The following is an 11,064-nucleotide window of genomic DNA, read 5'->3' as shown; positions in this document are numbered from 1 at the left end:
TGCAGACCAGCGGGAAGTGCTTACTCTTTCCTGCTAACTGTAGGAAAAAGTCCTCCAAGGGTTTCCTATAGCCCGTCTGGGCTGTGGGTCTGCACCTGAACCAATCACGATGGCCAAGGAGTTGCAGAGATCAGACTGGCTGGGTCCAGGCCGTGTGCACGCCCTTGGAGCTAGGGGCCAGGTAAGGCAGCCCTATTCGGTCTTCCAGGGCTGTGGAGGGAATAGCGGGGTGCCGCCCAGGAAATCAGGATGCTATAAGGAAAAGAAAGTACTGGGAGTAGGCAAGGAAACAAACCAACGAAAACAGATGTCTCCAACAGGGCAGTCCCTGGAATCCCAAACTACCATCCCATTGTTTGCTAAACATTTAAGTTTTGTTTGTCCCCCAGCGAGTTCTAGTTGACTTTGTTTTCAATGCATCGTGAAAGCAGTATGAACAGATGCTTCTGTGTAATGTCTGAACAGGTGGCTTATGGAAACTGAGTAAAATGCAAGTGCTACTCAAATAAGACAGAGTTCATTTTCATCAGCCACCAGAGAAAATCAGTCCCTTTATTTTATGCAACAATTCGTCTTGTCCTGCTGTGTCCAGCGCTGACGGAGCCCCGGGAGGGTGCACCAGGGTCTGAGCTGCATTGATGCGCACAGTACCGTGAGGACTCTAGGTGCTCAAGAAATGTTTGTTAAGTAATGACTGACTGAACTGATTTCCGAGCTGGAATAAGATTAGTTTCAACATTTCTTAGTGTCCCGCACCTCCCCGGTTAGCGACCAGAAGCCGGAATGTCATACTGATGACTGATTCCAAGGGCTTCAGTCTTCCTTCCCTGTCACAGCGCATATCCAGAGAGAGGTAGCATTTTAAGCTCCTTTGTCCTCATACCTTGGGTTGAGCTGGTTCTTGAAACCTTTTCCGGTGGAGCTGAAAAAGAGGAGCAAAGTGCATGAAAGTCTAGGAGGGCACATGACACACTCTTCTGGCTCCCTGTCTTGCCTGGGGCAGCTCAGGCTCCCATGCAGCCCAGTGGTGTCCTGACTGGAGTGGGTATGAATGCTGAAAGGACCGTTATTGCAGTTCTGCACTCAAATCCCAGGTGAACTATGGGAATTCTGCAAAGGCCCCACTGCAGTCAGATGAGGCAGGAAAATGTGGTTCTTTGAGAATCCACAGAGGGGAGAAGGTAATGACTATGTCAATTGCCTCACAACAAAAAGGGAGCCATGAGAGTAAAACCACCCACCTCAGAAACAGGAGCCCCAAGCCTTACTCCTCTCCTAAGCCTGGAAAGGTGTGGGCTCCTCCGTGGGAGCTGCAATGCCCTGGTCCTGGCATGGCCACGGAGATGCTGAAAGGAAACCAGAGGCAGAAGGAAGAGGCTGCAATGGGCTGGGTACCCTGTAAGCAATGACTTTGGCCCTTCAAGATGTAGTTTTACATAAAACTTTGAAAAAACTGCTTGAACTTAGGCAAACCAGTAATGTCAGTTATTACACTTGTCAACTGCTTCTGTTTTAAAGAATGATGGACTGAATTGCATTTTAACCAGCATTCAGAGACAAGATTCTAGAATGATTATATGGTTGGGACTCAAAATATGGGTACCACCAAGAGGCAGATACGCATTTCCAGTCAAGAATATAATAGGACCTCCAACGCCAGTCACTACTGTTGGACTGTCTAAGGAACCCCTGTGTGCTGGAGGTGCCAGGCATGTCCCCATCATGGCTGCACGTGGCTCCTTTGGAGGGACAGTGGCAGCCTATTGCAGACCTCTGCAAGCAGCTGGGATGGGAAAATGCAAAAGCACCTGCTTCTCATTGCCTGTAATTCTGTGTCTCTTTTCACTCCACTAAGCACAAGGAAACTTAGTTTTAGGAATACCTGGAGGGTCTTGTGTGTGTATGATTTAAAGGTTTATTTATTTCTTATTATAAAAGTAATACATCTTTACAGAGTTTGTGGAGGCAAATGTTTATTGAGCACCCACCATGTGCCCATATGTGCTGAGTCACTGGCAATGTAGTGGTGACCAAGCTGTAATGCGCAGCCCCCGGGGATCGTGTAGTCCCCTAGAGATGATGGACACAGAGACTCCACTTTCTTGTTAGAACCAACAATATTGCAAAGGACATCTTTATACCTGTGTTTGAGTTTCTCTAAGATAGTAGTTCTCAAAGTATGGTCTGGGCCATGAGATCAAAGCTATTTTTGTAATAATAAGATGTTGTCTGCCTTTATTCATGTTTACCCTCTCGTGAATGTACAGTGGACGTTTCAAGAAGCTACAGGAGACTGATATTGCAACAGACGGACCACAGAAGCAGATAGGAGAATTTGGATGTTTTCTATTAAGACAGACATTAAAGAGATTCACAAAATGTTACACAGTGCCACTTTTCTAATTTTTTTGTTTGGGAAAACTCAGTTATTTAATTTTAAATGTTACATACATGTTTTTTTACAGTTTGTGGAGGAAAAGAAAAGATTTTAAGTAAAAATTATTCATAATTCTACTATCTAGAAATAACTCATGTTAATATTTTATGGGTTTTCTTCTAGTTTTTAAATGCATGTATGTATGTTTTGTTTCAATTCTTGGTTGGTACAAAATTAGGATCTTCCTATATGTAATTGGTGTATCTTTTTTGTAACATACTATCCTAAGCAACCACAAGTTTGATCATGAAAACTATACACTTTTGTCCTCCTAATTCACTCATTAATACCCAGAGCAAAACCAAGTCTGTATAAAACAGAGGGGTAATAAGATTCCCTGGTGGAAATGAAGGCATTCTAGCAGAAAGCAGTTCTCCTCAGAATCTAGGCCTTAAGATTCCTCTTGACTTTCTGACCTCACGCACTCTCAAAACTTAAACAAGTGAAAGCTTTTGAATGAAAAGTGGAAGGGCTAAGCAACTCCAAAAATTCATTCCTGGTGATTCAGGGATTGTGGAATTCAGAAGGAGGAATGAGATAAATCTCAGAAAAAGAATCACTGAGGAATACGACAGAGAAATGTTTTTAGTAAAAAGTAACTGAAGCTGGTGTACAATATTGGACAGGAGTCTGGAAAAAGGCACACATTTTCCATCAAAACTAAGTATCTATTTGGATCAGGGCAAGGTTTGTAGTGGGTGAAGCCAATCTGCCATCTAGGAAAACTGCAGCAGCCTGCTCGTCAGGGCATAACTCCACAGGCAGCAAAGACTGCCCGGTCAGCACACCCTCGTGAGGCCAGCACCCTGTGCCAAGTGGACCCATGTGATTAAATTGTATTCTCATTTCCCCAAACTGGCCATTTCGAGTCAGAGCCAAGTCTGCAAGACTTAGATCTAAATTCAGCAGCAAAAAACATTAATTATAAAGTAGTGACTAATCTCCCACTGTCAGGGCTTTAAAAAGCCGTGCATAGTTTCACAGTCTCAAGGTATGAACCGTGCCATCATCTCATAGTTCCTGGAATCATCTCCTCGTGGGCATGTTCTTTTTCTAATTTCATCTTCTCCCTCTCATCCTCTGACACAAATCCAAACTGTTACCTTCAATTGTACCTTTTACATTACCACCATTGTATAAAGCTTTAAAACCACCAAATCCCTTACATTTAAGATTTTCCCTAAAATTAAAGATTAAATGATGGGCTGCAAAGTTCTCCGAGAACCACTGGTCCTCTTCCCCCACACCAGTTTCCACCGCATTTGCTAAACAATCAAGCTAAGCTGTTGCCGTGCAGTTGAGCCATAGAACTCGGTCTAAGCGTGAAAGTGGTCACCGCTTTGTCCATGCGCTCTGGGGGTCTGTCCTAAGGGATCATCTAGAAGACGGAGAAAGTATATACACAAGTAGGCCAGCCTAACAATATTTATAATGATGCAATGCTGAACACCTTTTATTTATCATGCAGTAGAATAATTAAGAAAAGTATGCAGTGTTTTCTTGATGGAACAGCCTGAAGTCATTACAAAAGACTTAAGGGAGAGAGAGCAGGCCTGGAGCACCAGCAACGCGCATGAGGGTGGCCCCGCAGAGGTGGGAAAGGCCCGCCCTGCCCTGTCGCGGCCCTGAGAGCAGGGAATGAAGTCCGAGCCCGGGGTTGGGGGGGCTCAGCTGCCGCAGGACGGGGACCCTCGCTTCTTTCCTCCCTGAGCTGTTTCCCTTGTCCCGACTGGAGATGGGCCCCGGGCCTGACCTTCTGTTACTGAGTGGCACCCCGAGTGTCCATTGGCATCGGGAGTCGAAGGGACGAGGAGAGGGACAGCAGGGGAGCCGGGGCCAGCAGGAAGGTGAGAGGTGGAGGTACACCTCGACCCCCGCCCCGCCCCGGGGACCCTGACCTCTGCCCTATCAGGGGATCCCCACCGAACCCGCCGCGCCCCGGGACCCCGACCCCCGACCCAGGGACCCTGACCCCAGCTCCGCCCCAGGACGCCGCCCTCTACCCCACGGGGTCCCCCACCCTGCCCGGGCCCGGGACCCCGACACTTGCCCTAGCGGGGTGGGGTGCCGGGCGGGATCCGCTCCCCTGCAGCCCCGCGGGCCCGCCCAGTCACCACCTCCCCAGCCCTGGGGACGCCGCTCTGCGCGCCGCCGCTGCCCGCCCGCAGCCCCGGGACGCGCTTAGCGACTCGGCCCGACTGTCCCTCGGGCGCCCTGAGGGTCGAGCAGTGGTTGAGGGACCCGCCGAGGGTACCGGGGCGTCCGCACCCGCACCACCCCCCCGCCCCTGGCGACCCCGCGACCCCGCGCCCGGGGCCCCGCAGCGCGCCGCGCCGGCTCCGGAAGGCGGCCTCCCGGCGGTGCAGGCGGCAACGGACCGAGGCGCAGCGCCGAGCCTGGGCGATCGTATCCGCTGCTCCCCGATCCGCAAAGGGCCGGGCGGGGAGGACTCTGACTCCAGGCGGGGATGGACAGGCCCCGGCAGCGAGAGAAGGGTCGCTGGGGGCTGGTCCGGGGCGCGGAAGTCAGGGTGGCACTGAAGGAAGACACGGCGGCGCGTTTACTGACAGTGGCTCGTTGGTCTAGGGGTATGATTCTCGCTTCGGGTGCGAGAGGTCCCGGGTTCAAATCCCGGACGAGCCCAGAGGTTTTCTTTCTCCCTGCACGTTTGATTTAAAAACATTTTTCTTCCCTACGCATCCCACCCTGGGGCTGAAATAACAGCATTCTGGTCCCTTAATCAACTATGTTGATGCCTCAGTCTTTGGAAGCAAGGGGTCAAATGAGATCATTTCTTACAACATGTAGTCGGAGAGCAACGCAAGAACACTGCCTGCCCCTTTCAAACACCGCGCTGGGCAAAGGACGCCCGGGGCGGAATCCTAGGCCCCGGGCCCTGCAGATGCAGGCCGGGGGGGGGCGCCGCGCATCCGCGGTGCCGGAAGGGACACGCCGTCCTGCGCCCGCATCGGGGCTGGGGCCCTACGGGCGCGCCCGCGGCCTGTGCGATCCGCACCTGCAGGCCCCGCGAGCGGAACCGAGTGCCTGAGTCACACGCTCCCCTCCGGAACTCGCAGGGATGGGGACGGCGTTTGCCGAGCGCTACGTTCTCCGCAAACTTTCTACGTTTTCACCTTACTTGTTTCAATGGTAGTTAAATGTAAAGCATGCTTTTAAAATCAAGAACCCTCCCTTTTCTGTTTTGCATCAACAAGTATTTATTACATTCATTCATTTACTCTAAAACGAATTCATTTTGTAATTCCTAATCAGGGTGGAAAGGAAAAACAGGGCTCGTCCGGGATTTGAACCCGGGACCTCTCGCACCCTAAGCGAGAATCATACCCCTAGACCAACGAGCCGCCGTGAGTGCTTCGCTTCCGCTATAATGAAGGAAGGTGGAGTCACCTAGTCCATGTCCCCACGTGGTTGGTTATATACTGTTTTTATCTTTCAGTCGGTCTTGCTTTCTACAGTTAATTTTCTATTTTCTTTCACTTCTCTTTTGCTCTTTGAAAATCAGGAAAAAAACGCAGAAAAAACAACGGTGTCATTACCAGTGTAATATTTACTTCTTATTCAGAAAACCGTAATTCTATTTATATTCATGGCTAAGAAATTGGAATGAATGTATGGTAACGTCCCATGGCAGGCTGACCCGAGACCCTCTGCCCGAGTTCTGATGTTGAGTTCTCCAATAACAGTAAAATCCTCGTTTGTTTCTTGCCCATACGCCTTATTCTGCTGTCCAAAGCACCACCTTTCTAGCCTTGTGAATTTCCATGTCCTGTGTTTTTATTTAAATCATCCTCTTTAGATAGAAAATCTCTTTCCTTTTGGATCAATCCCAAACTTGAACCTTCCCAGAAAAAGGTCCTTCAACATATTAAAACCAACTGTATGTGGTATATAATTGAGTTGCAGAATTGTCTCCTGTAATCATAATTTATTGGAGGTCAAGACACCGACACCCACACTAATTTCTCTGTATAAATGGCAATAAATTTTAATTGATAATTGGTGCCCAATTGTCCTAGTATCTTTAAGGCACGGCTTCTTTACTATATTTTAAATTCCTAAATACTTAGAGGCTTATGATAGGTAAGCTGGCGATCAATGAATAATTGCTAAATGACTGCAATTTGCTTCAAATTCCTTAAAATGCAAATTTGCTACTTGGACAATGAGTATATTGTGAATTGTCATTGTAGCAAATAACTGATCAGATAGGAAATAACAAAAAGGATGACAACATAAAAATACCTATGTTTTTATTTTATTTCATATACTGTTTGTTAATCACTTTATTTATTCGTTCTATTGTTCATTCACTCAACAGTTAGAAGTATGATTTGCCAGACACTGAATTGTGAACTTTCTTTCCATGGTCTGACATTAGTAAATTATAGTTTTGGAGCTCTAACATTCAGTTCCCACCCTTCTTTGTTTTATTTAAAACTGTCCTAACTTGAATCTTCAGTTCTTCTTAGAGCTCAAGGCAATTAGGGTAAGAATACTCTTTAAAATGTTAATTAGTTCTAAATGCCAGGATAGTTTATTCCTCAAAACCTAACTGGGAAAAGGTGTGCCCTGTACACTTAACAAGTTTATATTTCTCACAAAAATGAGGAAATTACAAAACGTAATTTCAAATTTTCAAAAATTTCTAGCAAAAATCCAATGCCTTTTCTGGATTAAGACATTCTTTTTATTCAAATGTTAAGGAAAATGATTTCACTTCAGGCAAATCTTTCTCATGGTAGCCAGGGGTTCATCTGTGACTCTATCAGATAGTCATCTATTAACAGTCAAATTCTCAGCTTCCAGGAAATTCTTGGTATCCCCACCCACAGATCACAGCGTTCCAGTGTTCTTGCAGCAACAGATCTTAAAAGACAAGGGAGGGAATGCCAGTGAGGACAGGAGGTGGAAGGAGATTCTACTGCAATCACAAAGATTTGTTTGAAATTTGAGGGCCTATTAGTCACTCTCTTCCTATTTTCTCCCATTAATTTCAGCTCTAGAAAATTCTGCCCATGTATATTTACCAGCACTAGATGCTCCTGAGTGCCCCTTATTTTGTATTTATTAGGAGAAGACATAAAGTCCTAAGATGTTCCCAAGGCCAGGCCCTCCTTACGAGTGCATTAACGGTGCACTTCATGGAACAGGGCGTCTGTGTGCAGATGACTATTTAGGCCTCTGCACATGATTTTTCCTCATTATTGACTCTGGGGGAAAATTCTGCCAAGGAGCCCATTTCTTTCATTCTGCTCATTGAAAAGCACCTTTCTGGCCCTACTGGAGGTCTTCAGGTAATTCTAATTGTATTGCCTGGACCTCTTGAGCTGTAAAGAGGAGTTTCCAGAAGGAAAAAAACGAGGCATCTAAGGAGAAATAGGTCTGTGGCATGAGGTACTCAGGGTAACAATAATGGTTGGAATCCCAGGGCATTTTCCCACTGTTTCTACAGAAATATCAGAAACTACATCACAAGGACTATGGCTAAAACAACCCTGCACAATTTTTTTTCTTTGTAACTTCTCTAGATTAATTCAATAAATGTACATTCGTGTAGTCATTCAACAAATGTTTATTGAGTATCTCCTGTGTGCAAGGTGCTGACTCTATCAGTGAACAAAGGAGACGGTGCCTGCCGTCGGGGAGCGCACATTCCAGAGAGGGAAGGCAGCACAAGCACCTAAGACATAAGTTGCATAGGGAAGTCTTAATGTTTGAATGGGGGTGGTCAGAATGGGCTTTTTGAGAGGCAACATTAACTTTTGAGAAGCTTTTAACATTTACAGTGTCTTCGAGAACCACAGACCCTGATGGCCTTTTTTTGCCCAGCTATCTGGGCATTTTTAAACATTTCTTTCAGTACGCAGTTGTCTACACTGGTAGACTATGTGCTTTTTGAGAGTTAAGTCGAGGTGTTCCACGTGGATAACACAAAGTAGTTACTCACTTAAAATGCGTCTGTCTTCTTTCCGAACTATGACATTCCAGACATACTTTATAAGGATTTGCTCAGAGAAACAGACACAATGGCTCTGGCTGGCTGGTTAGTTTTCTCTCAGGCTACCGTCCTGGCTTTGCTGAACCAGCAGCCTAAAACTCAGACGTGCCAGGAAAGGTGTTGGTCACACTGACCTTAGACGCAGCGGTGGGAGGCGACGTTGCATTTGGGCGCTGGCACCACACTCTCCCCCACTCTGGTCCTAATTGCTTAAAACTTGTTTTCTTCCCGCACTGAACGGGCCTCCCATCTGGATTTTCCCTTTTCTTCCGACACTCTCATGGTTCTGGTGTTCTGGTCCCCGTCCGTTTTGTAAGCTATTCTCAGAAGGACCCTTGCAAACACTCGTCAGCAGTTACCGGCAACGAGTTGAGTGGCAGGCGCCGCTCTGGGACGCGGGGGCCGGTGGAGCCGGGTCAGTCAGACCCCCCAGGGGGGCTCCCCCACCCCGACATTTACTGACCGAGAGAGGGCATGGGGTTTGCAAAAGCACAACCGCGCATTCACTGGTGCTCCAGGTAGTAGGAAGAAGCTCCCAGTTCCCACCCCTTCTGAAGCCCCAAGTGGGGCTCCTGAGAGGAGACTCGGGAGGGTGGAGGCTTCTCCTCGAACTGGGGGGGGTGTCTCTCAAATTGCAATGAGAAATGATCCAGCGCAGGTAAAGGACAGGCCTTGAGGACGGGGCCGGGGGATGTGCTCCCTCTGGCCGTCTGAGTCCAGCTCCCCGTCGTACTCCTCAGGCCCGGTAAGTGGTCTGCTTCTTGTGCTTGGGGCTCGGAGAAGCCGAGCAGAGCGAGCCTGGCGGGTACAGACCCGGCGGCGAGGAGAGGGCCCGAGGGCAGGCGTGCGTGGGGCGCGGCGGGGACCGGGTGAGGGGCGGGCGGGCAGGGGGCGCAGAGGGCCTTCAGCGCCGGGAGGAGGCGCCGGGGTGGGACCGAGGAGGCGGGGCCCCGCCCGCGCTCGCGGGCTGATGGACAGGGGGCACCTCCAATCGCGTCCTCAGAGGGCGCAGGCGGGCCAATGGGCGGGCCGGGAGCGGGGCGCGGGGCAAGCGGCGTGGAGAGGCGGCGGCGGGCGCGGCGAGGCCGGAGCTGCGCGGCGGGGACGCCCAGGGGCGCGGCGGCCGCAGCGCGAGGACGATGGCAGCGCCCGCTGGGGCCGGGGCAGGGAGTGCGGCCCCCGGCCGCAGGCGTTGGCTGTGGCCGGTGCTGGCGGCGCTCGGGCTGCGTGAGTGACGCGGGGCCGGGCCGGGCGGGGGCTCCCGGGTCGGCACACGCCCCTCGCGGTCGCGGCCTGCGCGCCGGGGCCGAGGTGGGGAGGGGGCGGCCTGCGCGCCGGGGAGCCCCGCGTGGGGGGCGCGGAGCCCGGGTCCCCCGGGTCACCGCGGGCGGAGAAGGGCCTCCCCACCGGGCTGTCGCCGGGGAGCGGGCCCGCGGTGGCCGCCTGCGCCCGGGGTCTCCCGCCCTCCGCGCGGTCGCTGCCCGGCCCCGGCCTCGCCCGCCGTCGGGAGGTGGCGGCGGCGGCGGCAGCAGGTTTTCATTCGCGGGCCTTTGTTGGCCCGTCTCCGTGTGTGAGCGCCGCCGTTTTACCCGGTAACTCCATTTCGAACGCTCTGCATTCCACCTTGTGAGCCGCGGTGGGACGAGGGCCCTGGGGCCTCCCGGGGCTCCTGTGTCTGCAGGGCGTCCGGAGAAAACCGGGTCACAGCCGGGTTAGGACGCGGAGAGCCGGGAGGAAGCCCCTGGAATGGCCCGTCTTGAAAGAATGTGCTCAGATCCGTAGTAATTCCAGACGTACCCACCGTGGTTTGACAAGACATAGGACATGAACAAGCACATTTATTTTATTTTTCTAATCATTTTTTTTTTCTTGCCAAATATCACGGGTCAAACGTAGCGTAGACCTCGGGCTGGATTTACTGGATTGGGTGGGTGTTATGGGCATCTGAGGTGGTATCCGCCACAGGATCTTTTTTTAGGCTTGTCAAAGCAGAGGACTTCTTGCTCTCCCCAAACGTGGTTAGGGAATGGTCCTAACGAGGGCCAACTCCCGAAAAACCACGTAGACATTTTCATTTGTTTTGCAAAATGTCAGTTGCCTCATAGTATCTGAATATGACTTTACTCAGTAATTGTCCTGGAAAGGCCCTTTATGTAACCTTTGGAACTGGTAAGAACCTCGGTTAACCAATGATTACAGGAGCCATAAATGGTAAGTATAAAAGTCCCTCACTTTTTGGAGGTTAAAGGTTGAAGATACACTTAGTATATATAAGACACAACCCATTCTGTGTAAATGTCTGTTCTGAGAAAAAAAAAAGTCGAAAGTGTGTGTGGGGGTGATTTGTGTTTTAGGTGAACAAGTAGAATGTAGCCTCAAATTAAGGTTTATCAGAAATCTTGTGTGCTTCAGACAGAATTATTAAGCATGAGAGGTCCCGCATTGCTATTGACAAAGCAGTCTGCATGGTCTTAATTAAATTCAGGTATTAAAAGCAGAACTGGAAAACTTAATGTTAATGGATATTAAAAAACGGATAGCTACATACACCTTGGACATATCTGGGTCTTCAGTAATGAGAGATGAATGCTGATAAGCAAAACTCAGC

The 11,064-nt window shown here is 49.8% G+C and overlaps 1 protein-coding gene and 2 non-coding genes across 5 annotated transcripts in view; 2 read left to right on the top strand and 1 right to left on the bottom strand.

Annotated features, from left to right (window-relative positions):
- The first annotated feature begins 5,008 nt into the window (after positions 1-5,008).
- Positions 5,009-5,080, top strand: TRNAP-CGG (transfer RNA proline (anticodon CGG)). The gene has a single exon. It is a non-coding gene; the product is annotated as a tRNA-Pro (tRNA).
- A 647-nt stretch (positions 5,081-5,727) lies between these two features.
- Positions 5,728-5,799, bottom strand: TRNAP-AGG (transfer RNA proline (anticodon AGG)). The gene has a single exon. It is a non-coding gene; the product is annotated as a tRNA-Pro (tRNA).
- Positions 5,800-9,508: 3,709 nt separating this feature from the next.
- MPZL1 (myelin protein zero like 1) overlaps positions 9,509-11,064 on the top strand; it is a 48,635-nt gene continuing 47,079 nt past the window's right edge. For 2 of the 3 annotated variants that reach the window (XM_037023710.2, XM_037023707.2), the window contains exon 1: positions 9,509-9,683. In XM_037023710.2, the coding sequence (XP_036879605.2) occupies positions 9,596-9,683 (88 nt within the window). In that variant the 5' untranslated portion in view covers positions 9,509-9,595. The remainder of the gene's footprint in view (positions 9,684-11,064) is intronic. The other variant, XM_037023709.2, reaches the window with a different exon arrangement.

This window comes from Manis javanica, chromosome 14 (assembly GCF_040802235.1).
Source record: "Manis javanica isolate MJ-LG chromosome 14, MJ_LKY, whole genome shotgun sequence".
NCBI classification, from domain to species: Eukaryota; Metazoa; Chordata; class Mammalia; order Pholidota; family Manidae; genus Manis; species Manis javanica.
The sequence above is the reverse complement of the archived record's forward strand: the minus strand, read 5'-3'. Positions and strand labels throughout refer to the sequence as shown.